The 24,368-nt window shown below is 58.8% G+C and overlaps 1 protein-coding gene across 1 annotated transcript; it reads right to left on the bottom strand.

The window, feature by feature from the left end:
• Nucleotides 1-6,912: 6,912 nt before the first annotated feature.
• Nucleotides 6,913-23,517, bottom strand: LOC141576715 (tensin-3-like). The gene is made up of 8 exons (XM_074360136.1): nt 20,447-23,517; nt 17,466-17,565; nt 17,094-17,167; nt 16,298-16,375; nt 12,595-12,763; nt 11,100-11,168; nt 10,986-11,012; nt 6,913-10,006 (listed from the first exon to the last, which is right to left on the bottom strand). Exons 1-8 carry the CDS (start codon nt 20,568-20,570, stop codon nt 9,703-9,705), a joined length of 945 nt encoding a protein of 314 aa, XP_074216237.1. The 5' UTR covers nt 20,571-23,517; the 3' UTR covers nt 6,913-9,702.
• Nucleotides 23,518-24,368: the final 851 nt, after the last annotated feature.

The raw sequence follows: 24,368 nt of genomic DNA on the forward strand, positions 1-24,368 counted from the left end.
GTGTTGCCCATTTTTATGGGCTTGGTGGCTTCATATGCAAAGAAGTAGAAGGACCAGTGTAACTAGCTTGGGGCAGGGGCTGGGATTCCCAGGAAGTTGGCCTTTTCCCACACTTTGACCTTCTGTGGATAGCCTCGGGTCCTCCATGGTGCCTGTGGGCGTGTTATTCACCATGCTGATATATTACAGTGGGCGTATAATGAAGCTCAAGGTCTCCTAGAGGGCAAATCTCCCACCACCTTGAGCCCCAATGCCTCCTGGGGGTTGAATCTTCCATCAGTTTGACGTTAATTGCAGTAGCAGTCCTTGAATAGCTGTGCCCTGCCCCCTTCCCGTCTCAGACCCACCACCCCTGCAATTCGGGGGAATTCCTGCACTTCCCTATCAGCAAGGCTAGAACACCCGGTCTTCCTGGGCTGTCGCAGTTTAATGAAACGATGCAGCCATAACAGGCAACAAATCTCCCTCTAAAATCCTGCACTAAAATTCTGTTAATTGGGCACCTGTGAGGACACGGGAGAGCTCTGCGGTTGCACTTCTGTACCTGCTCAGTCACTTTTAGGAAATGACCCTTATACAGATTGTCACAGCTTCCTATTTATCATCTCCAGATGTTTTTCTTTGTTTGGTTTCTAATGGTTATTCTGAAATTGTTATTACGGTTGACCTCTTTCTGTTGATTTTCAGAAGATCCTCGTTAAAAAAAAAAAAAAAGTCTAGGAAAGTTGCATGTGTCCCAAACCGAGATGATCTGTTATTTCCAAGTGTGTTATTTGTAAACGTGGGGTTTTTTTTTTTTCCCCTTTTTGAAGCTTCTCCCAAGGGACTGCCTGGTTCCAGATCTTTCCAGCATTTGGAAAAGAGCTGTTGCACACTTAACATTTTTCTTTAATCGTGAGGTTGAAATAAACATCGGGAGAGGCCAGAGCCAACGGCTGAGGGGGAGGAAAGTTCCAGGGCCAGTGGAGCAGGCACGTCCATCCTTCAGAAATAAAAATGATGGATGACCCAGGTTATCATCGCCCTTTGAAGGAAGAACAAGGGAGATGCAGTTTCCATGCTGGCAATTTCTTTGTTTACAAAAAAGGAAGGGAGGAGAGGCCTGGTTTCCCACAAGGCCTCAGGACATTGGGCAAAGTCCTTGAAAAGCTGCTGGGGAACCACGGTCCCTGCTCCAGTTGACAATGGTGAGGAGGTGGTTCCTGCAGCCACGTGAAGACACAGCACAGGCTGCCTCTGGCCGTTGCCTGGCAGGTGCACACGGTGCTCTGGCCCCAGAGAGACCCTGGGGCCCCCAGCTGATGGTTACCAGCCATTGGGTACCACGCCCTGGGGAGTCCCCATGCTCTGCAGGTGGGCTCTGGGCTGTCCCACCTCTCCAGCTTCCTTCCACTCGGAAGCCCCTCCCTCCCACTGCAAGGACACTGGGCTTTTCTCAGGTCAGCAGGCACCCCACTGCTGGATGCCCCCTAAATTCATAGGGAGAAATCCGAGCCCCCAGTGGGACTGTACTTGGATACAGGGCCTCTAAGGAGGTGATTAAGGTTACGTGAGATCGCACGGGTGGGGCTGGCACCCTTATAAGAAGGGCGACAGCAGAGATGCATACAGAGAGGGCAGCCCTCCGCAAGCCTCGGGAGGAAGCCTGGGGAGAAACCAGCCCTGCCGACACCCTGATCGCAGACTCGCAGCTCTGAGACCCGTGGGAAGGCTGCTTGTTTCAACCTTTCGGGGACTTGGTGGTGCCTGATACAAAACTTGCAAATCCATGGTGGCCCGTCCTTAGCGTGGAAAAGGCCACTGTCTCAGGACATCTGGAACCTGCGACCCTGGATGCTCTGAAAGGGCAGGTGGGCCCTCCCCCTCCCCCCTCCCCTCCTTTTTCCCCTCCATCCCGATGCTCAGAAATGCCAGGAAGTCTGCTGGTTGTTTGACATTCAACCCGCATCCGGCCTCTGTGCCCAGAAAGCTCAGCTGTGGGTCCCAACAAACGACCTCCGCCAAAGAGGAAGTCTCCCGGCGCAGCGAGCGCCCTACAGCGTCACAGCCACGCGGCCCCCGCGCTCAGGGCGCTCCCTCACAGTTCTCTTCTTAAACCCCGGTCCCTCTTCTTCCCAGCGCTGGGGAGGAGCCCGGCAGGAGGGGTCCGCGCCCCCCAGGACCGCGCGGGGTGGTATCCTTACCGGGCGGTCATGCAAAGCACTGCCACGTGTCCGGCCCGAGGACGCCCCCCCGGAGGACCCTGCCCCCTCCCCGCCTCGGGTGGGTTCCCGCGGGGTTCGGGCTAGCCCCTGGGGCCCCCTCTATCCCGGATACACACCTCTCCCTCCCCAGCGTATCCCACCTCCCCAGCCCTGGGGACCCTGCGGGAGCCCCTGGCCCGGGCCAACAGACCCTGCAGGGCGGGGCGGCTTCCTCCGCGCCTGACTCGCATCCCACGCACAGACCCCCGCCCCCAGGCCCCAAGGGCGGTCTGCGGACCCCCGCCCTCCCCGCGGTTTTCCCCCACCGACCCCCGTGTCCAACACGCAGACTCCCTCTCCAGGCCCCACTTCCTGCGCCGGGACCCCGCCCCTCTCCGCTGTGTCCCCCTTGCCCTTGCCTCTAGGCCCCGCCTCCTGTGCAGACCCCGCCCACCCCACGGTCACCCCTCCTGGCTGTCTGAGGACCCCCGCCCCTCCCCGCATTCACCCCCGCCCCCGGCCCCGCCTCCTGCGCAGAGATTCCCTCCCCCCACCTCCTCCGCCCCTTACGAGTCCCGGATGGCGCGCTCCCCCTGCTGGCCACCCGGTCCCTGCGCAGACCCGGCCGCGAGGCACCTACCAGCAGACATTTCCCTTCATATAAAAGATCTTAGCATCATGGCCAATTCTGAAAATTACGAAAAAAGGGAGAAAAAAGGAAATCCACTCTGGCACAACCACAGTTCCCATTTTGTGTTCCTCCCTCAAGCCTTCCTTCCACGATCTTTCGCTCCCACTTGGCGACGGCATCACAGGAACGGGCCCGCGGGCAGGGCAGCAGCGTGCCTACCCCAGGAGCTGATGTGAGTTTGCAGTTTCCAACCCGCTTCTGCAAAGGCACTGCCCACTTTCTCTAAGGCGAAGCTAATGTGGCTTCACCTTGCAGCCCCCTGGTCGTTGCGAGGTGCGGGCTCTGCGAACCTTCCTGACACCCCGCCAAACCCCAGCCCAGTAGCAGGGAACCCCTGGGGTCCCTGGTGAGCCTGCGGGCCGCTGAGGAGCAGGAGGCCCTTACACTTCGTGGTGCCTGTCGCTGGGGACCCACATAGTCACTACCCAGCAGGGGTTTGAGGGTGCAAGGCCTCAGATGCACACACACCCACACGCACACATACACATTTGTGCACAGCACATTCACGGGTACCCTGCAGAGCAGACTGAGCCCACTGGTGGCCAAGGGGGTAGAAATACGGGCGGGGCAGCAGCCCTCTGAGCCTGGGGCACAGTCCTCTCCTGGGGCAGAGGCTGCTCCCGCAGAGCCAGGAGGATACGGTGTCTGCCCCGCACACGGCCTGCTCCTGGGAGCACAGAGGACCTCAAGATACAGCACGTAAGCAGTGTTCCCATCTGATAAAGGAGAAGACTGGCCTGGTCGCGTAGCTTGTCAAAGGCACAGGGTGACTACGCCCGCGAGCCGAGATTTGCAGGTGAACGCAGCTGGGCTGCAGCATCCACGCTCCAGCATGAAGGCAGCTGTCTCTATTTCCCGCTCCGCCGGGTCCGCGGCGTTCCGCCTGCTGCGGTGAAGCCACACTGACCACCAGGGGGCGGGGCTGCCCGCGAGCGCTCACCCACCGCCTCCCGCACAAGTCCTGGGAGACCCGGGCATCAGTTCCGCCACAGCCTTCCTGTCCCATTGGAGGTCACAGTGCAGGGGGAGGGGACCAATTCACAGGAGATGGCTCCCTGGGGGGCAGCGCACAGGGATGGCTTCTCAGGGCCACCGGGAGGACACAGGCCCTGGAACGGCCGGCCAGCTGGGATGAATTGCTAATTCAATCATTTAGTGGAATCTCACAACATACACAAATGCCATTTGTCCTTGTCAGCAGGTTTCAGCACTGGGGCTGACGTGTGGAGGTGCCACCTCCACTGAGGTCCCTTTGCCTCCTTCACTTTGAGACGTCCAGTCTTGAGTGCTGGCTGGAGCTGGAATTCTTGCTGCCATCGCCAGCCATGCCTTATTTGTAATCCCCGCCAGGAAAAGCAGCGTCCACTGTACCCCCTCCTTCCTCCTTCCTTCCTGACCCTCCAGGTTTCCCCGTCACCGTTTCATTTCTGCTTGAAGAACGTCTTTTAGGCAGATTGTTAAGAGCAGGCCAGCTGAAGACGATTCTTGCAGGTTCCCTTCACCTGAGAATGGCCCCTTATGGCCCCTTCATTCCTGACGGCGGTTTCACTGGACAGAGACCTCACAGCTGGCATTTCTTTTACTTTCAGCCTCGAAAAATGTGTCATTTCCTTCTGGCCTCTGTGTTTTGATGTGAGAAACCCACCTTCACTCAGTGCATGGAAACCATCGCTTCTTTCTGGCTACTTCCCAGATTCTTCCTTCATCTCTACTTGTCAGAAGTTTGATTCCGGTGAATCTCGCATGGATTTTGAGGTTTCCCCTGTTTGGGGTTCACTCAGCTCCTTGAATCTACAGGTTTGTGTCTTTGGCTGAATTTGGAGAGTTTGGGGCCATTTCTTCAGATACTCCTCAACCCTCCCTTCTCCCCACCTCCTGGAAATCAGTGACTCACATGATTGTCCCCAGGTCCCCTCACTTTTTTTTAAGCCTCTGTTGTTCAGATCAGGGATTTTATCCATCGGTCCTCAAGGTCACGGATTTGTTCATCCGGCATCTCCACTCTGCTACGGAGTTCCCAGTGGGTTTTTAGTTTGTTTTCTGCATTTTAGTTCCGTACTTCGGTTTTTCCGTGACTTCGTGACTGTGCTGGGGTTCTGTTTTTGCTTTTCCATTCAGACTTGCTCACTAAAGCATGGATTCTGCGGTTGCTTTAAACGCCCCCCCTCCCTGGCCACGCAATCCCAGCACCCGCTTCCCCAGCTCCCGTCTTTTCTCATTTGGGCTGTGAACTCCCTGACTCCTGGTTCAGCAGGTCCTTTTCTGTTGTATCCTGGGGATCTGGCTGTTGTGTTAGAAGACTCTGGGTCCCAGTTAAGTGTCAGGTGTCCACAGGGCTTGCCCTGGGCAGGTGTAGCCCCAGGATCCAGGCAGCCGTGGGCTGTGCTCCCACACGGGTCGGCTGCCCTGGTCTTTCCACAGTTTGGGGCTGTGTCTCCCACTGGCCCCTGTGGGGCTGCCTGAGAGGCAGACAGGGTCTCGGTAGGGGAGAGAGTGGCAGTCCCCAGCACCACCCTGGTGTCTTAGGTCCTTGGGGATAAGCTGCAGGGGCTCGGTCAGTTGGCAGAATCCCCACAAGGGACAGTCCACCCCACCTGAACTGCTGCCCCTGCCCAGGCTGGGACCGTGGCCTCTGATTCCTGGGGAACTTTAAAGACATTTGCTCTTGAATCATTTTTCTTGTTATCTGTTCAATAGCCCTGAGGCTCCAGTGTGTTCAGATACGTCATGAAATGTCCCTTCCTTGAAGCCCAGGTCCACCTGGACACTTCGGTTCAGCTCTGAGCCCAGCTCCATCGCCCCTGCTCTGAAATGTGACCCCCAGGTCCATGGGCCCCTCATCCCAGGACACGAGACCACACACAAACCTCTAGCAGACAAAAAAACATGATAAAGGGTCCAACCCAACGTTTACCCGCCAGCGACCGGCCGTCCCTGAGAGATCCAGACCCGAGTGGGCGGGGCCGGGGGCATCACGGGTGGATGGCTCAGTGATGAACAGGGAGCATGACACTCTGGCACGAGGCAGGGGTCCTTCCACAAGGCCTCGTGGTCACTGGGTCTCCGATGGTCCTCTGTGCAGCCTGGAGCCACTGTGACAAATCCAGACTGTGTCCTTGAAAGTGTGCCCATAAAGACAGTAGGCCCAGAGCCCTGCTGTGACACTGGTCCAGGGTCCAGGACCCAGTGGAACCCTCCTGTGGACAAGACTCAGCCCCCCTTCCCCACCTGCCCTCCCTTCCATGCTTGGCATTGACATGGGGACCACTGCAGGGCACCCTCCCCAGTACAGTGTCCTCGGAGCCTGCGCCCAGAGGGCCATGCCAGCACAGTCATGCAGTGTGGGTGGAGACCTGAGGTTTGCGGGTGGGGTCAGCTGCCATCTGTCCACGGCTGCCATGGGCCAGGCAGTTTCACTCCTGAGTGGGAGCAGAAGCAGCCCGCTCTAAGCCATATGAAGGGTCACCCCCAGCCCGAACCTGGTGAGGACGGCGCCCACTCCGTTGCAGAGCTTGCACCAGGAGAGGCAGGTGGGCCTGGGCCACCCAGTGACTGCCCACCCTCACAGACCAGGTCCAGGCACACCCAGGGGTCACCTGGCCTCCTGCGGGGACAGAGCAGCTCCAGGCTCCAGAACACAGAGGGAGGGCAGGCAGCAGGGTCCCGTGCCCTCACCAAACAGGGGAGGCAGGTCAAGCTCAGGACGGCTCCAGACCCCAGTGGGCAGAAAGCCAGCACAGTGGGCCCCCGCCTCGCTGTGGGGTGAACCTTGCTAACCCAGGAGAGCTGGCTGAGACTGTCACCAGCATCCGTTGAAAGATTAGGTGAACCCACCAGGCTTTTCCTATTCTGGGTCACCAACAAACTCAGCAGACATCTGGGAAGTCCCATCAGACACTGGTCTAAGCAGGGACCTTTCTCCCACAGCCATTGGAACAGCGAGCTTTATACCAACATGAAAAATGTAGCAGCAAAAAAAAAAAAAGAAGAAAAGAAAAGAAAAGAAAAGAAAAGAAAAGAAAAAAAAAAACCCTAAAACATAGCAGAACCCATGATCAAAACCAGTTACTATCATTCACTACTTAAAACCTACAAATACAATTTTCTGAAGTCGCTGGGCAGAAATCTCAGACTATAATCCTGGAGGCAAAACACACACGAATGTATAACTGAATTTACTGACCCATAAACAGTCCCAAATAAAACTCCCAAATAAACACACACGCAGGCACACCCAGGCGTGCACACACACGTCCACACCCCAAGACACCCTTCCGGAAGCTTCCATCCGACACCACAAACAAGCACCTGCCTCCCCGAGGCTTACCAAGTTTATAACTTTATCACACTCTGAATAGAAGCGATATTTAAAGAGCAGAGCAGAGCGCTATACAGAGGGTTATCGTGGAACGTTCATTTACATACTGGGTACACTCTTTACAAGGCGGAAGTAGAAACACCCACTACTTGGCAGGGCAGATAAGGGGGCACGGTGAGGTCAGACACAGAGGATGCGCGGGTGGGGGGCCCTCAGGTGCGGTGTGACTCAAGGAGATTACAGGTTAACATTGGAGGGACACAGCACAGGTCAATGGGTGGGTTAAGGGACCCTGGCTATGACACTTGCGGGGCGCGGGCCTTGTGCGTGCCCTGGGACAGTGCCCCTGTGCCCGCCGGCACCTGGAGGCTGGATGCTGGGGGCCGTTCCCTCCCCGTGGGCCCCGGGGTGGGGCTCCCCGAGGCCTGAGCGCAGAGTTCGCGGCTGCATATGTAACACTGTCGTACCAGCTCCTCGGGAACCAGGGATTGGCTCCCTTCGGTCCGTCACCTCCGAGGGAGCCGTTTGCTGGCGGGGAGCGTTCCGACACCCTTGGGTGCTGAGAGCACGCGTCTCAGCGGCTGGTCAGTCTATAAAGCAAATGCTGTGGCTTGCATGCTCTGGACAAGCTCGGCCAGGGAGGCCCAGCTCTCTCTGACTCGGGGTTCGTGCTTCTCAATCCTCCCCGCTCCTGCTTTATCAGAAGGACGAGGCACCTGCCTGGGGCCCTTAGGTCAGACTTTGGGCTCGAGCATCTCGGGAGGGGGGCAGGTCTTGGGGGCAGCGCACACTGCTGCCCCCTGGGCTGAATTCCTGCTGAGAATGGAAAACGGAAATGCCAGACAGGCCACTGCTGAGGACCAAGGCGTCGGGCCTCCGAAGATGCCGGTACAATCTTCTTACCGGCCACGCAGCCACGTGGCAGGGAAGGTGGTCCACGAAGACCAAGGCAAACATTTGGCACAGAAATGAGGCACTTGCGTTTGGTGCATTAATAGGAGCTACACAGTGGACTCAGTGCCTGCTCTCACACACTCGCGCGCACACAGTCACACAGGCACGCACACCCACGCGTGCAGGCGCACACGCTCGATGCCCACTGCGGTTCGGCCCATCCCACCTCTGCCGCGGCCGAGTCTGTCTCTGCCCACTTTGAAACAGTCCACAAAGCACATTTCCAAAGCCCTGTGCGGTGACCGCTGGCTGCGGTGATTCCTGGTGACCTGAGGGCTGGTGCTTGACTGGGGATGCGGAGGCGCCCGGGAGGCCCTTGTTTGAGGGAGAGCCTGGGGGCGAGCGCCCAGGTGACGGGGAAGGAGACGGTGGTGCCCAGCTCCGTCTCTCGCTCCGTGGCATCCGCGGGACCTTGGACCACCACCCGATGGGCGGACGGACCACGGCACTGCAGTGCGCACATCCGCGCAGACAGCGCACCTGATCCGGGCCGCGGACACGCAGCAGAGCTGAGTCAGAGCTCCCTGGAAGGACCGAGACTCGTCCGGTCTCATCCTCCTGCCGGAACGCAGGACCCGGGCAGGAGCCAACAGGCATGGACAAGACAACCGAGAGGTCCCCGGGGCAGTGTCCTCAGGGCAGTCTCCACCCCAAGACGACGGTGCGGCGTGGGGACTGAGGCTACAACTAAGCGCGTCCCACCCCTTGGAACCGTCCTCCCCAGAAAGGACGCGCGGGTGGTCAGGAATTCGGAAAGGCTGCGGGCAGCAGCCACGGCCCACAGCATCGCCAGTGGGGACCCACAGCCTCCAAATCTCGGTGACCCGCCCCGGGGCAGACGCTCCGCCGAGAACCCAGCTGGGGAGGCGGCAGTAACTGGACCCCAGTACTGCACAGCACTGGCAAACTGTTCCCATAAATAATTTGGCAGAAGTAAAACGTAGCTTTTATGGAAACGGTGTTCCCCTCATGGCCCAGCGTGCCATTCAGAGCTGGGCGAGCGGAGGCAGAGGCAGTCCCTCCACGGGGACCCAGGGACCTCCTGGCCTCGCCGCCCATCACGCCGACCCCTTGTTCACGCCCCAGTGATCCGGAGGGCCTGACCTGCACGAACCTCCATTAGGCATGCACCCCTTTTCAGGCCCACCAATCAGCCTCTCCGTGGTGATCGCCAGAGGACAGAGGCATCAGGGTGTCCGCTGGACAGAAGCCCCCCGAGACGGCTACCCCGAGGCACAGCGGCCACTCGGGCCACTGCCAAGTGGGCTGGGCTCCCCTCCCCTCGTAGATGTAAGAACGCAATTTTGGGAGCCCATCCGGCGCCCGTCTTCCTCCGCTGGGGCCCTGGGTGGCAGAAACGTGTCTTTCCGGGAAGGCCACTGGGCCGTGGGGTGGCTCGTTCTGGTGTGTAAGTTGGAGGGGCCCCTTCCCTCCTGGGCTGGGGAGGTCAGGGGCACAGCCGGCCCCTCTGGGGTCTTCCGGTGCGAGGCTCAGATCTTCCTCGGGGAGCCGATCATGATCTTGGACACGAAGTTGACGATGGCGCTGGCGGGCTGCTAAGGGTCATGCTCCGCGAACAGGTGGCACACGTTGTCCGTGGTGCTGCCCTGCTTCCAGGCCATGAAACCGAAGACCCTGCAAAAGGAACGCGGGTCAGCGAGCAGCGGGCCTCGTCCCATCGGGTGCCAGCCTCTGCTCCCCCTCCCGGCCACTGCATCATCCCAGGCGCCAGCCCGCCAGCCACCTGCCCCGCCTCCCTCCACCTCCCAGACCCTGTGGGGGTGGGGCTGAGCCCAGGTGTTACAGGGGAGGAGCCCGAGGGACAGGGTTTGGACTTGCACTGCAGCGGCTACCCCAGGCCTGGCCAGAGCCCTCCAGACGCTGCACGGCTCCTGAGCGCCTCACCTGAGTCTTGGAGGGGAGGACCTGGCTCTTCCTAAGGGGCCACCTGGTCTCTCCTCACAGACCTCGTGAGTGACAACATCCCAGCTCTGGTCCTGAGATGGTGTGGATGCCGGTGGGCTCTGCCCGATGCCCACACTCCTCCCACACCCGGGCCAGCGGATGGGGGGTGAAAACACAGCAGGGCCCCCTTCTCAGGCCGCGTGCTCCTGAGTTACAGGCTACACACAGGAGAGGACACTGAGAGAACGGCACGGTCGAACTATTTTCCTTAGAATTGAAGCCTTTATCTGAACAGGGTTTCTCAAGCCCTGACTTAACACAGTAACTACCATTATCTGAATCCAAATCCTTGGCAAAAGTCCTTCTCCTCCTTCTCAGGGAAATGGGGAATCTTTTTGTATAAGCCGAGTGGCTTCCATGCCAAGGGAGGGACTGGCCGATGGTGCCAAGTGGCCCCCTTGGGGCGGCCCCGTCCACGCAGCGGGGAGTGCCGTCCACCCTGTTGGCCAGAGCTGGGGGGTCACGCCCCACCTGCCCGGCACTTTATCAGATGCCCAGACAAATGAGGAGTGTGAAATCGGAATCCTGGAAGGGGACCCCCGAGGTTGGACGCCGTGGCAGTCATGTTTGGGGGAATGATGCAGACGGCTCTGGAGGGTCCAAGGCCCCACGGCCAGGCTGGAAATGCTGTGCCAACCGCCCCATGCTCTCTGTACTGTATCTTATGGGCTGGACGTACATACTGCTCAAAGAGCAAGCAGAAAAGGTAACCCTTTGTGGACACTTTCTGTCTACGAACACTTTCATTTCTGTTTAAAGCCAGACCCCAACCCGTTGGCGTTATGGGGTCATTTCCTCTTTGGGCATCTGGGAAAGAATTCAGCTTCAGAGGCAACCATCCACTAAGAGGCTGTGGAGACCGCTGGCGACATACCTTGAGGAGGGGCCATCTGTGATCCACCTGGCAAGTCAGAGAGCAAGGGAGAGTGAGGTTCAGGCCCCTGGCCCGGCGGGTGCGGCACGGGGCTGGCACACACACACTCCTTACTTCCTGTCCTGGGGGTCCAGCACGCAGAAGATCACGCTGCTCACGGGGTAGTGCCTTTGGAAGAAGAGCCTGTGGGGGACAGGCGGGCGAGCCCGTCACTGGGTGTCCCGGGGACAGTGAGGCACTGGGGCCCCCACGAGGAGATTCGGGGCAGAAGCGTATTCTGCGTTTTCACCCACTGGAAGTGAGCAGACCTGAAGCTGGCGCTCTAGGAAAGTGGGCAGGGCCTGGGTGAGGGGCTCTTTGCAGAGCGTGTGGGGGACAGGTCACAGGGAGTGACGCCCGACTGCCTGCCCTCACCCCTGGGGAACACCCCGGTCTCCAATCTGGATGCTGGCCTGTGAAACAGCATGTGAAGAGCCAGCCGCAGCCCCAGGACAGGGGCCAAACTGTCGAGGGCTGTGCTCAGGAAATCCCAGGGACGTGCTGCTAACAGGGGCCCCGCACAGCTGCGGGGGAGCCCCCAGGGGACCCCTCTCTCTGTCCTCAGTCCTGGCTCCCCGTTTCCCCAGGGGACCCCTCTGTCCATGGTCCCAGGTCCCCATTTCCCTGACAGCCTGCCCTGCTCCTATGGGCCTGGGGTCATGAGGCTCCATGACACAGTCCAGCATGGTGGTGTCCCCAGAGGCTGGCGGCTGTGCTCTCATAGGAGAAGGCAAGAGAGGAGGGGCCAGCGTCAGGGAGGGCACAGGCGGAGCCCAGGCATCTGGGGACCCCGAGGCTGGCTGTCACCGGGGACCCAGGCCCTCTGCCCATATCAGCCAGTGAGTTCAGTCCCGTCTCTAGCCACAGGAAGGACTCTGAGTGCAGTGGACGCAGCCTGCCCCCGCAGATTTATCAGGACACAGGGAAGCCAGAGACATAGGAAGAGCACGCAGCTGGGAGCAACAGAGATGCTCTGAAGAAAGAAGCCGTGCTCCTTGCCGGCCCCCCCCCACCCACCACTGCCCCATGAAGCTCCTGCCACCACCTTTAGGGCTGATGGCATGGCCCCCTGGTCAGCAAGGCCATCTGCATAACAAAGAGCAACTTCCTCTGAAATGCCTCTGACCCTGGTCCGAGGCCCCGCCCAGGGGAGGAACGCGTCTGCCGCCATTCTGTCCGCGCCCCCACACTCGGGCCAGGCTCCCCGGTGTCCCTCCCTGGTGTCCCGCCGGAAGCCCTGCTCAGAGGGAAGCCCCGGGGGCGGAGGTGGTGCCTGCCGTCTGGGCGTTCAGACGGTACTGACGCGCTCTCACGTCTAGGAAATGAATGCTTTCTGTTAGCATCAAGCATCCTTGTGTTACTATGTTATTACATAATCACTGATGTTACGTGGACGTAAAGATCACAGGCTCGCCTGGACGGGATGACCTCCAGCCAGGAGCAGTGACACTGAAGGGCAGGGGAGTGGCTCCTATCACAGTCTGAGTCTTTCTCAGAAACGACTTGAAAGATGTTTGCATTTGCAAAAATGACACCTTCCACGCCCGCCCCTGCCGCCCTGCACACGCACTTCCTCTGGTTGTCCGTCAGCATGATGCCCTGGGCCGACACCTTGAAGTGCACGACCGTGCACAAGGGGGGCGGCTCCTGGACCAGGGTGATGCTCAGGGCCTTCTGAATGGCCTGGTGTCCGGTGAGGGACTCCACCTCCACGGAGTTCAGGTACCACACGTTGCAGGCTGGAAGACACGGAGGGGAGGCATGTGAACCGCACATCCCCGCGGCCCGGGTGAGGTGCGGCCGAGGCCAACGCCCTTTGCTCCTAATTCCACCGGCGTGGACAGTGGCGACCCAGAGACACACCTGCCCCAAGGCCAGTGTGAGAGTCACCCTGTCTGGGGCCAAGGAGACCCGGACGACTGTCCACCTGCTGCGTAATTTGCCCTGGCACCTGGGTGGGGATGACCCCCGGCAACAAGGCGCAGGCGGCGAGCTCATGGCCTCTGCCGTGGGGACGCAGCTTCCAAGCTGCCACGGGCTGTCACCCAGGACTGGCCCTTTCAACTGGGCCCTGCAGAGAGGATGGCCATTCCTCTTGGGCCAGGAGAAGCCTTTTTACACAAAAGCAGAGCGGCAGGGGCACGGCGGTTCATGTGACCATGTTTTGGTCCCCGAGGGACTTTTCGGCACCTGCTCATCTGGCCTTTGTGGCTACTGACTTGGGGAGAGATTATCACGATAATGTTGACGTCTGCAGGCCAAGGGTCCTGCGGGGGCGGCAGGCCTGGATCGGAACTGGGACTGACACAGACCCCTGCTGCCTTTCGGGGTCTCGGTTCTAGCGTGTTCGCTATTTTGGGCAAACTCCTGTCACCTTTGTTCTGGCCACGGAGAGCGTATCCTTTAAGGATGGTCTACAGAGAGTCCAGCACTAAAAGTCTCCTTTGAAAACAGAGAGGTTTTACTTGAGCAGCGTTGCTGAGAAAACCGGCACAGAAGAATGATGCACATTGGGCAGAGGAAGCAACAAGAAAATGCCTGTTTCCTGCATATTCCTTTGTTTCCGGAGTCATAGCTACGAAGAACTCCACAGGCAGAGAAAGGTGGAGAACGGGGGCAGCCTAGTCCAGCCTCCCACAGACACAGGGATTCCCTCACCAGCACTTCTGAGAGTCAATGTCCACCTTGTGGGAAAGGCCTCCAACCGGGGATCTCAGGTCATGGGGCCCCTAGTCCTCTCCAGCCGTGTCCGTCCCTCAGAGCCGCAGACCCGCAACAGCCCTGTGGTCTCTGGCTCATCCACAACCCTCTCAAGCTGGGGTCACTAGCTGGGCACCCAATGCTGCAGGAGTGACCTGGCCTGAGAAGAGTGAGCTACTGCACAAGGCTGCAGGTGACCACACACAACATGGTACAAGGTGACCACACACAAGTCAGTCCCTTTCCTGGACACCAGCAGAAGACAGTGGAATGTGGAATTATAAACACCTATCATGCACAAAAACATGACAACAAATATACTTATGTACGTGTATGACTGAAACGTGATGCCGTGCACTGGAAATTGACACACTGCAACTGAGCATACTTCAATTAAAAAAAAGTCCACAATGCCGTGTATATTAGCACCTCGCTCAAAATGAAATAGGTAGGTGTAAATCTGCTAAAATAGGTACAAGACCTATATGAGGAAAATGGCTAAAGTCCCACTAATGGAATCAAAGAACTAAATAAATGGAGAGATGTCCCATGTTCATGGACAGGGAGACTCAACAGAGTCAAAGTGTCGTTTCTCCCCAAGCTGATCTGTGGAGTCACTGAAATTCCAATACTCTGTGGGCGTCAACAGACTGGTTCTGAAGTATCTACGGAGAGACAGGAGACCCAGGGCAGCCAGCACGGGACTGAAGGGGAAGACCTTGGTTGGAGGACTGACACTACCCGCCTTCAGGATTTACTCAAAAGCTACAGCAGTCAAGACAGTGTGGTGTTCGTGAAATAACAGACAGACAGATCAATGGAGCAGGACGGTCAGCCCGGAAACAGACCTACATAAGCACTGCCAACCAATCTCTGACAGAGGAGCAAAGACAGTCTCTTCAGCAAATGTGGCTCAAACAACCGGACATCCACGTCCAAAACCATGAATCTGGACCCAGACCTTCCACCCTTCACAGAAATTAACTCAAAATAGAACGTAGACCTAAGTGTAAAACCCAAAACTATAACTCTTATAAGACAACAAAGGAGAAAATTTCGATGACTTTGGTTTGGTGATGATTTTTAGATACAGTACAAAAGCCACGATCCATGGAGGGAAGTACTGAAAAATGGATTTCATTCCCACAAAACGTTTTTTGCCCCAAGAGAGACACTGTCAAGAGAACGGGAAGACCAGCCACCGCCTGGGAGAAAGTATTTGCAAAAGACAAATCGCACAGAGAACTGTATTCAGCACATACGAAGAGCCCTCGGAACTCAACAATAGGAAAACAACAACCTTATTTAAAAATGGACAAACAGCCTTCGGAGCCATCTCAGCGAAGAAGACACACACACAGATGGCAAATGAGCACCTGAGAAGACACTTCATGTCAAATGTTGCCAGGGAAATGCGAAATTAAAACAACGAGATGCCATCAAAACAACAAGAGGGACCACGACCCAGCACACAGACGCCACCACACGCTGGGGAGGACGTGGGGCCACAGGACACTCAGCACTGCCGGTGGGGATGCAAACGGTGTGGCCACTTTGGAAGACGGTTTGGTGCCTCCTTACAGAATGAACACACTCCTACCCTACGATCCAGCATTTGGGCTCCCCAGTCTTTACCCAAAGGAGATGAAAATTATGTCCACGTCGTAACCTGAATGTGGCTGTTTACAGCAGCTTTATTTGCAACTGCCAAAACGTGGACACAACCAAGATGTCCTTCAGCGGGCGAATGGACAAATACACTGTGGTCCGTCCCGACGATGGGATATCATTTGGTGATAAAAAGAACCACGCCACAGAGCCGTGAAGGGACATGGAGGGGTCCTGAATGCATATGACCCAGGGAAGAAAGCCAGTCTAAAGAGCTACGTGCTGTATGATTCCAACTATGCGGCACTCTGGAAAGGGCAAAACCACGGGGCCATCAAGGACCAGGGGTGGCCAGGGTGAGGGAGGGGGGCGAGTGGGTGGAGCGCGGAGGCACTGCTCTGTGGGACAGCAATGCTGGACACGTGTCCTTACACAGCCGAGAGGGAGCCCTCGTGTAAACTGTGGGCGCTGGTGACGATGACGGGCCCCTGCAGGCTCAGGGACTGGGATGAAGGCTGTGCACGTGTGGGGGCAGGGCCACATGGGAAATCCCTGTACCTTCCTGCCAGGTTTGCTGTGAACCTAAACCTGTGCTGAAAAATAAAGCCTGTTACTAAGAACACAGTGCTCCGGGGAGTCGCCGCCTGGGGTCAGCCTGGGCTGGGGGCAGCGTGAGTCCCTCTGTGGACTCACTGGTCACGTGCACATCTGCACGCCTGCAGCTGGAGGGGCAGGTCATCACGCCCTGCCTCACCACACCCCCCCGAACAAAACCCAGGACTCGACCTTGATTCCACGGAATTTGGTCCTGATCAGCCTGCGGAGTCCTGGACCTGCCGCCCCGACCCCTGGGCCCCCCAGCCCCAGTGCAGCTTCCCAACGGAAACCTCCCGGGATGCACGGGGAGGAAAGGAGCCCGGCAGTGCCCAGGACCGGGAGGTTTGGGGGACGCAGCAGGGACCCACCTGCCCCCTGCTTCAGCAGCTCCGTCGCGGAGTTGGCCATGGTCTGGGGAGAGCTTTCTGTTATTTCCTCCAACGGATCTGCCGGGAGGAGCAAGAAAACACAGACATGGGTCCGGCTCGCCGGCAAGAACCCTCGTGACAGCGGGGAAGCCCGTGACTGAGCTCGCGGAGAGAGGGGTCTCCCCAGGCGAAAACAGCCCAGCCTGGAGAAACCATCACCATGTCCGGGGCAGGTGCAGCCCAGTGAAACACCCTCCTCGTCTCTGGGTGAATGGAGACGAACAACTGCATCTTAGAAAGCAAGTCAGCTTTGCCTGTATTTTAAACGAATCGTCTTTCTGGACCATGATGCAATTTGTGACCTCGAGGCTATCCGGGGAAGTGGACGCCACTTTGTGTTAAATCTGTGTTGTGGGTGTTTTCAGACAGACACCAAGGGAAAGAGCCGAGCCCTTCCCACACCTCTGGCCAACAATATCAACAGCTGGTGATCGTGCAGAATTATAAAACTCACACGTAAATGGCCCTGAAGGTCCCTGAGTCCAGGCATGTTGTAATTTTGAGCCACGGGTCTCTGCTCCACTGAAACTGTTCCCAAAGCCCACGATGTGAAGATACGACCGAGGGCTGTGTGTGCAGAGGGACCACCTCTTACGTGACTGGGGTGGGCTACTCAGGGCGGACCCCCAGCGTGGGAGCAGAAGGAACTTCCGGTCTGATAGTTCTCACTGCATCTGTGCGGGCGGGCGAGCCCACCCAGCCAACCAGAGCGGCCCTGGGGCAGCCGGCAGCGTACCTCTGTCTGGAATGAGCAGTTTGCAGGGCAGAGCCAGGGGCGTGATGGAATGCTGGCACACCAAGTCCGTCAGGCTCCCTGCGGACGGGCGAAGACAAAAGAGGCATTAGCACACTGCACCTTCTGAAAGGGGGCCCTTCTATCTTCAGCAGCGCGCACGCTCTGTTACTGGGGGGCTCTGGGCAAAGCCTCAATAACTGAGGAGCGTGGCAGGTGGGGAAGGGTCGGGGGAAGGGGACTGCGGCTGGTTCTTGGCAGAGACACCCCCCGCCCATCTGTAAAGGACTGGCCACACCGCCTGCGGGATCCGAGGCAGCTCCCACTATGAACGGGCTTGTGGGTTCAGGACGCCGACCACGGGCTCTCGGCCACTCATCGAAATACGGCTCGTTGGGGCATCCTTTCAACTGCACTCCCTTCGGGGTGCACTCGATCAAGAAATGCCGGACCAGTTCGTTGGCCAAGTCTCCAGCTGGGGCAAGAGATTCAAAAGGAAGAGAAGTTTTACAGACCGAGCGCCTGGGAAGGTGGGGACATGGGAAGGAGAGCTCGGCCCCGCGGGAGGCAGCTGAGCTGGGGGGGGTCATGGCCTGGATGGGCGGCCAGAACGCCTCCAGTGACCATGCCTGGAGCTGGGGAGTCCCCGGGGGACCGTTTGCAACATCCTGCAGAACCGTCCCCAGGGACCCGGACAAGCAGCTAAGAGCCAGTGATGTGGACTCCAGCTCCTTCCCCTCCTGAGCGGGAGGCCAGGGAGACCCAGACCCTGCATGATGCCCCAGAACTCATTGCGGGAAAGAGCCGGGTGGTGCCAGTCTCCTGGGTAACTGAGCCCCGAGCCAGCTGCAGGAGCCCCCGGAGGGCGGGCCCCCGCACACCTGCGTTCACCCGGCCCACGAGCCCAGAGAGAAAGCACAGCATGAAACGCCAGGGAACGGCAGGTGGTCCAGGGAGGGAAAGCACAGATGAGCAGAAGGGACAGGAGCCGCCGCCCTGCGCTGACCAGCACGGCGCTCCTGGTCCTCCGTGGGGACGAGCCTGCATGACCACTCATGCTTCTGACGCAGGACCAGCTGGCTCCCGTGACGCATGTTACACACAGAGACGGCATCAGCCATCTGAGTGCCGGCACTGCGCGGGACAGGTAGCCGGCAGGAAGGGTTCCAGGGCACGAAGTGACTGCGGGAACCCAGCCGTGCGGCCATGGCTGCCCACTCCCCGGGAAACCAGTGGGGCATGGGGACCCGTGGGCCTCTTTCCGGGTTTGGCCAGCTCTCCTCTCAGATCTGTCCCTGGGCTCTGAAATCCAAATGCCACATCCAGGGGCCGGGCGAAGCCGGTGAGCCCCGATGTCTGCGCCTGCAAGAGCCCCTATTTGTGGCCTCTGCCTCAAGGCTGAGGCAGGTCAGCCTGAGAGATGGGCGGGTTGCACACCTGGAGGGGACAGTTACACACCACCGTCTGTGTTCCCTGAAAGGCGATGCACGCAGGAGGGGTAAAGGTGGCCTCGCTTTAAAAGCCTCAGCGGAGACAGAGGAGCTGGGCAGCTGCGGGGCTCTGACTCCTGCCTCCAGACTCCTGCTGTAACTGTCAGCCACGGGTTTCCCTGCAGCCCAGCGCCTGCATCCCCCAGTCAAGCCGACGCAGCTCCTGAGCTCCAGAAGCCCTGGTTTCCACTCAGGAGTGAGTGTGTGGTGGTCCCTCCTTCCTTCCTTCCTTCCCGTCCCAGGCTCCCCTCTCCTGGCTGGTGTGCACACAGCATCTCCCTCCCTCACTTCCAACCACGGCCCCGGGCTCACCCCTTCCCAGCCCCTCCCCGCTGCTGTGCACACATCCACCACCTGCGTCCTGATAACCCCTGGGCCACCGAGTCTCACATTCCGCAGGGTGTAACTCACTCCAGGCGCTTTTCCACCAGGAAGCTTTAAGCAAAGAGTTCACCCAAGGACTGGGTGCTGGGCATGAGTCTGAGGGAAGCGGGCAGCGGCACCTTTTTTAAACACCGGGGCTTCAGAACCTGCTTATTCTGATGCCCGCTGCCCCCAGGCGAGCCCAGGTGCCCCCCGGAAGAGCCATGTGACGTGCTGACATCCACAATCTCCGTTTAGGGGGAAAGAGAGGTAAAAAAAAACTCCCATAAAAAAAAAAAACTCCCATTCTTTAGCGTTTGCAGCATAACGATAAGAAAAAAAAAGGCAAAGAGGAGGGTGACAGAAAAAGAAAAATGAGAGTAAGTGTTAGGGGTCAGAGAAGGGAGGACGTAAACTGATTTGCTGGAAGCCAAGCCTGTCCCCGAGGGAGAAGGCGAGGAAGGACCTCGTGACCCTGTATGCGAGCTGGTGGCATCAGCTTTAGTTCAGGAATTTTTAAAAATGGTGTCTTCCCCAGCTCTGGTCTGGAGGGAAGCCAAGAGTCAGAAGCGAAGGGCAACCTGGTGATTGGAGCTCGGTTTCTAGGCACTGCTCCCGGCAGAGAACCAGGGTTCTTGGGAAGAGGCCAGGCCGAGCACAGCGTGTCTGCTGTTCCCGGGAGCTGGTGGCTTGCAGGCTCCCGGGGGGCCACCAACAGGACACGGGGCCAGCTGGACGGGCCTCGCGGGGCGGAGCCGGGGGACCTGGGGCCCCGAAGGAACAGTGGTGCTGGGTTACGATGCCCGGGGAGGGAAGGGCATGGCGGGCTCCCCACAGTCCCGCGGCCTGGGTCCACTGCACACCCACCAGGTGCAGGACAACGCTCGCCTTGTGCGCAGGCACCACGCACTTCCCTGGGCCTGACGATGTCAAGCCACGGAGCGCCCGTTACAGAGCAAGAGGCCCGAGTGAACCACGTGGTACCCGCTGGCCCTCGGCACCGGCCGAAGCCCTGGCCCGGAGGGCGGAAGGCTCCGTCCTCTCCCCCGAGGGGTGACCTGGTGACACCAGGCCCGCACCGGCTCGCGTTCAATCCACCAGAACGCTCGGCTGGGAGGAGGAACGAAGGCCAGGCATGTGGTGAGCCGCCTCTGGTGTAAGAGGGGAGGACACGTGTGCTTGTGTGCACTGGACAGAGAGCCAGGGAGAAGACAGGGGAACTTATTAGACGTTTACGCTCGGAAGTCAGAGGGACTGAGGCAGACAGGCTGAGAGTGGGCACCGTGTCCGGCATCTGACCCATGGGCTGGGTCACCTGCTCAGAGCAATCAGAAAAATAAAGCTGACAATTAACCTCCGTTCTTGAGCTGGGCAGCACTTCCTAAAACAGAGCCGAGACAGGAAATGCTGAGAAGACCCGTGAGGGCTGTTCCTGTCCCCAGGGCCGCATGGGCGGGAAGGTTAAGCAGCAGGTGGGGCTGAGCAGAGCCGTCCGGGACCCACCTTTCTTGTTCAGCTGCAGGACGGAGGGCGGGGGCATGGCCACCTTCATGGCCAGCCCGTAGGCGCCCCGGAAGGAGTGGCTGTCCCTGACGATGAAGGCCCTGGGCTCCTTGTCCTTCAGCATGGCGATGGCTGCAGGAGGGAAAGAGGTGTGAGTGTGTGCGCAGCGGGGACCATGGCCTGCCTCTCCGACGGCCACACCCGGTGATGGCCGGGGTCTGCAGGGTCACCAGACAGAGGTGCGGCTTTCATGTACACACACATAGTACACATATGACCCCCGTCAACCCCACAGCACCTGCAAAGCCCCCGTGACACCCCCACCAGGAAACAGGCACACACGCCCAGACCGCATGTCCCCACAAGCAGTGGCGCCCAGCACCAAGGGAGGCCACCTGGGCCGTCTCCCGGCCTGGCATTTCTTGCGATATTAGAAAGGACACTGTCAACTTTCAACAGAAGGAAAGAAGTTTCTGATCGCACTTTCCAAGTCTGCGCATGTGACCCCAAAGTCACTGCATGTTTACTACAAATTTCCCTCTCTGCCCCAGGGAACGGTAAAGATGTGGCCACGGGTGGCCCTCCATCCGGTGGTTGGGGAAGATGTGGCTGCTCTGGTCAGCGGTTCCCACCTAGGTGGGGCTGTGAGCCCCTTTTCGGTGTGGCGGTCACCTGTTGGTCAGGGCCAAGGGCTGAGCCTGGCCCCGCGCTCTCCACCCGCCCCAGGTGAGCGCTGACTGTCACTTAACAAGAACATCCCTCCCTGCCTTGCCTCTGGGTTGAAGCCTGGCTCTCGCAGGCCTTCCACTGATGACACAGGAAGAAAGAGCGATGGGTCAGGGCGGTGGTAACCTCAGGCAACCCTGATGGTGCCCAGAGAGGAGCAGAGCCCAGAGCTTCCTTCACAGACCTGCACCTTTTATAGAAAGACAACTAGCAATCTGAAGCGTAATGCAGTGCAGAACGGCAGCTGTAACACCGCCTTTCTGTGGAGCCTGCAGCCCTGTCTGCAGCGGGTCAGGGCCCGGGACACAAACCCGGGAGAGCAGGAAGCCTGTCTCATCTTGGGAAACGCCCTGTCCCAGCCCCGTACGCACCGACTCCAGCCCCAACCTCCTGGCCTGGCGAGACACGGGGTTCCTTCTGCACTTCTCCGTGGGGCTGCCCCCAGCCCCGCGGGCGGGACGGGGCCCCCAGGTGGGGGCTTGCACACAGCATGTGGGGAGGGGCGGAGGGACCGGGCCTGGGGTGACCCTGACACGGCGGAGGGACCGGCAGCCTCTCCCACCTGCACTGGGGACCGGACGGAGCAGGGTCTGGGTCACAGGCTGTTTTCCAGATCTGGGGCTGAACGTGTATGACTGTTATTCTTTAAGTAAGGGAATCTCACTCACAGAAGTCGTATTTTTTTCCACTGTGACAACCTCACTAGCTCTGCCTTTCTAAGTCGTGACTCCACCCCACGGGGGTGGAGACAAGCAGCCCAGACTCGTGGGGGGCAGAGATGGCCAGCTGGGGCTGCTCCGGGCGGCTCCCGGCTCCCAGCCCCTTCCCCAGAGGCCAGGCCGCCTGGGACACGGGGGCCACATGTGGAGGGCAGCCTGAGGTCTGGGCTGGACTCACTGTTTCCTGAAGCAGACAGGAGCTCACACCCACCAGGGCACCGCCAGGCTGCAGAAGACACTCCCTCACCACCTGTCTCCCTGCAGCTGCTGCGTTTAAGGATGGGGAGCAGAGGCTGAGAGCCCTGACCTCCCGCCAGTTCTATGTCCACCTTTAAAAAATGCCAAGGCCCTAAGTGCCACAGTCATGTGACCAGCTGTGCCTGAAAACAGCCCCGGGGCCTTTCCCCTCCTCCACCTCCCTGAAATTTCACTGCAGCCTTTCCAGGAAAAGGCACATTCCAGAGGTTACAACAGAACCTCTGGTGGCTTTCTTCCCTCGGGAGAAGTGGCACCCCCGACAGAACAAGTAGGGGTCCATACAAAACACCCAGGAAACAGAGGAAGCTCCGCTCCTGGGGTTCAGCTGGAAAAAATCAATGCCCAGGCCGCATATCAGCTATTTTGAGGTGGGGGGACGGCCCAGAAGAAATGTTCTTAAATTTGTGGCTCAGAATGACGACCACAGTAACTCCACCACCCTCTGTGTGCCCAGCAGGGCTAGCAAGGAGGTGCCCTCTGCCCAGGACTGTTCCCCAGGCCCCCCCAGGCAGGAACCGCCAGGCAAATGCCAGCCACACCTGCCTCTTCTGAGTGCCAGTCCAAAATGGGGCAGGCCAGCCCTCCGCCCTGGGATGACGGGCTGAGCTCACGCAGACCCATAGGAGGGTCTGCTGAGAACGTTCCAGAACAGGGCCCTTGACAAGCACTCCGCAGAGTCTGTGGGCAGGATGAGGGCCACGGTCACGGGGACTCTTGCCAACGGAGCAGGGAGGGGATTGGACCGGGCATCTGGCCACAGCGCAGCCCGGCCATGAGCTCAGTCTGGCACAAAGGCCAATTCAGGGCCTCGGCAGCCCCCCAGGCCACGGGCTCCCCATATGAAACCACAATGGGTCGGTCCATTGAGCTCCCGGGAAGAAAGGGACATGCTTAGCATTTTTATGATCTCCTTAATTGAGTAGAAGAATTTTGAATAAAAAGCTGGACAGAGCTGTTCTCTCGCCTGTTTAACCCCTCAGATCCAGGCACTTTGGGGACGTAACCCCGAGAGCTGGTGACTTCCTCCCCAGGCTGAGGGCCGGCTCCGAGCAGCAGTGGAAGCCAGGCCACCCTCTTCTGAGCCCAGAGCCCCCGGGAAGCCCCTGAGGAGTTTCATACTTCCGGGCACCTGCCAGCCCCCCAGCCAGGGCCAGAGCATGCTCTCGGAGGGAGTCCGCTGCCCAGGGTCCGCCCAGGGGGCCCACAGCTCCACAGGCTGCCAGCCCCCACTTCCACTCGGGTTCTGGGGAAACAGCGCCCGACAACCCTAACTTGCTCTCAGTTCCTCCCACTGTCCTGAGACTGCACGCAGGGGTGAGGGCTGCGCGGGAGAAGCTGGCCGCAGGCCCCATCGCCTTTCGGGTGCTTGGTCTTCCACATGGACAAAGGCAGGGGTGTGACGACTAGAATTAGAGACGCCACCCACCCCGGCCCTTGGCCCCGCCGCTCGAGGCCTTGGCAGGCTTCTTGTCCCAGTCTGGGACCCTGCGTGGGGGCGGGACACGCGGCCGCTGCGAGGGGGCCGGCCCCGCCCAGGGGCGCTGGTCCGGCTCAGCCAATCGCGAGCGCCGGGTACCTCTTGGCGCCAGCGATTTGAATGGTTCGCGGCCGCACGAGGTGGCAGCAGGTGGGCACACCGCTGCCCTTTTGGGAGCTTCTCTGAGATTGGGAGGGGAACCCGCCCCTCGTCCTTTCGCCGGAGCCCCACCCTCCCCAGGCCGCGGGACTGGTGAAAAAAAAAACAGCTGGGAAAGTGAAACAACACTGACTTCAGGATAACGGTTACCTCTTTGGATGCAAAGAAGGGAATGGGATAAAGGAAAGGTGAAAAAGAAACTTCAAGCATTTGTATATGATTTGATTTCTTAAAAGAAAGATTTTTAAATGCTACCGTTTTGCCACAATGCTTCAATGTTTTGAAGAAATAAAATGTTAATATGTAATTTTATTACATAAAACCCCAAAATATAGCCATGCATATGCACACAGATATGCATATTTTATATGTAAACATAAACAACATGATTCAATGAATAAAATGATAGAGATTTTCTTTATCATTGAGTTTTATTCTTTTCCTGAACTTACGGTTATTTCAGGTATTTCAGGGCTCCAGAGCTTGCCAGGAGACGCACATGTCCAAGAAGGCCAGTCCCCAGCAGGGAAGCAGGATGGAGCCTCAGGTGCAGGTAGGTCACGGCACGATGGGGGTACTGGGG

The sequence above is a fragment of the Camelus bactrianus genome, unplaced genomic scaffold (assembly GCF_048773025.1).
Source record: "Camelus bactrianus isolate YW-2024 breed Bactrian camel unplaced genomic scaffold, ASM4877302v1 HiC_scaffold_23, whole genome shotgun sequence".
NCBI classification, from domain to species: domain Eukaryota; kingdom Metazoa; phylum Chordata; class Mammalia; order Artiodactyla; family Camelidae; genus Camelus; species Camelus bactrianus.

Bases quoted from the DNA above. Each gene is read 5' to 3' on its own strand.
- LOC141576715 (XM_074360136.1), bottom strand. From the start codon at position 20,570: ATGCTGAAGGACAAGGAGCCCAGGGCCTTCATCGTCAGGGACAGCCAC. The intron at 17,566-20,446 runs GTGGGTCCCGGA...CTCTTGCCCCAG, and splicing joins CCTGCAGCTGAACAAGAAAG to CTGGAGACTTGGCCAACGAA. The intron at 11,013-11,099 runs GTAAGGAGTGTG...CTGACTTGCCAG, and splicing joins CTGGACCCCCAGGACAGGAA to GTGGATCACAGATGGCCCCT.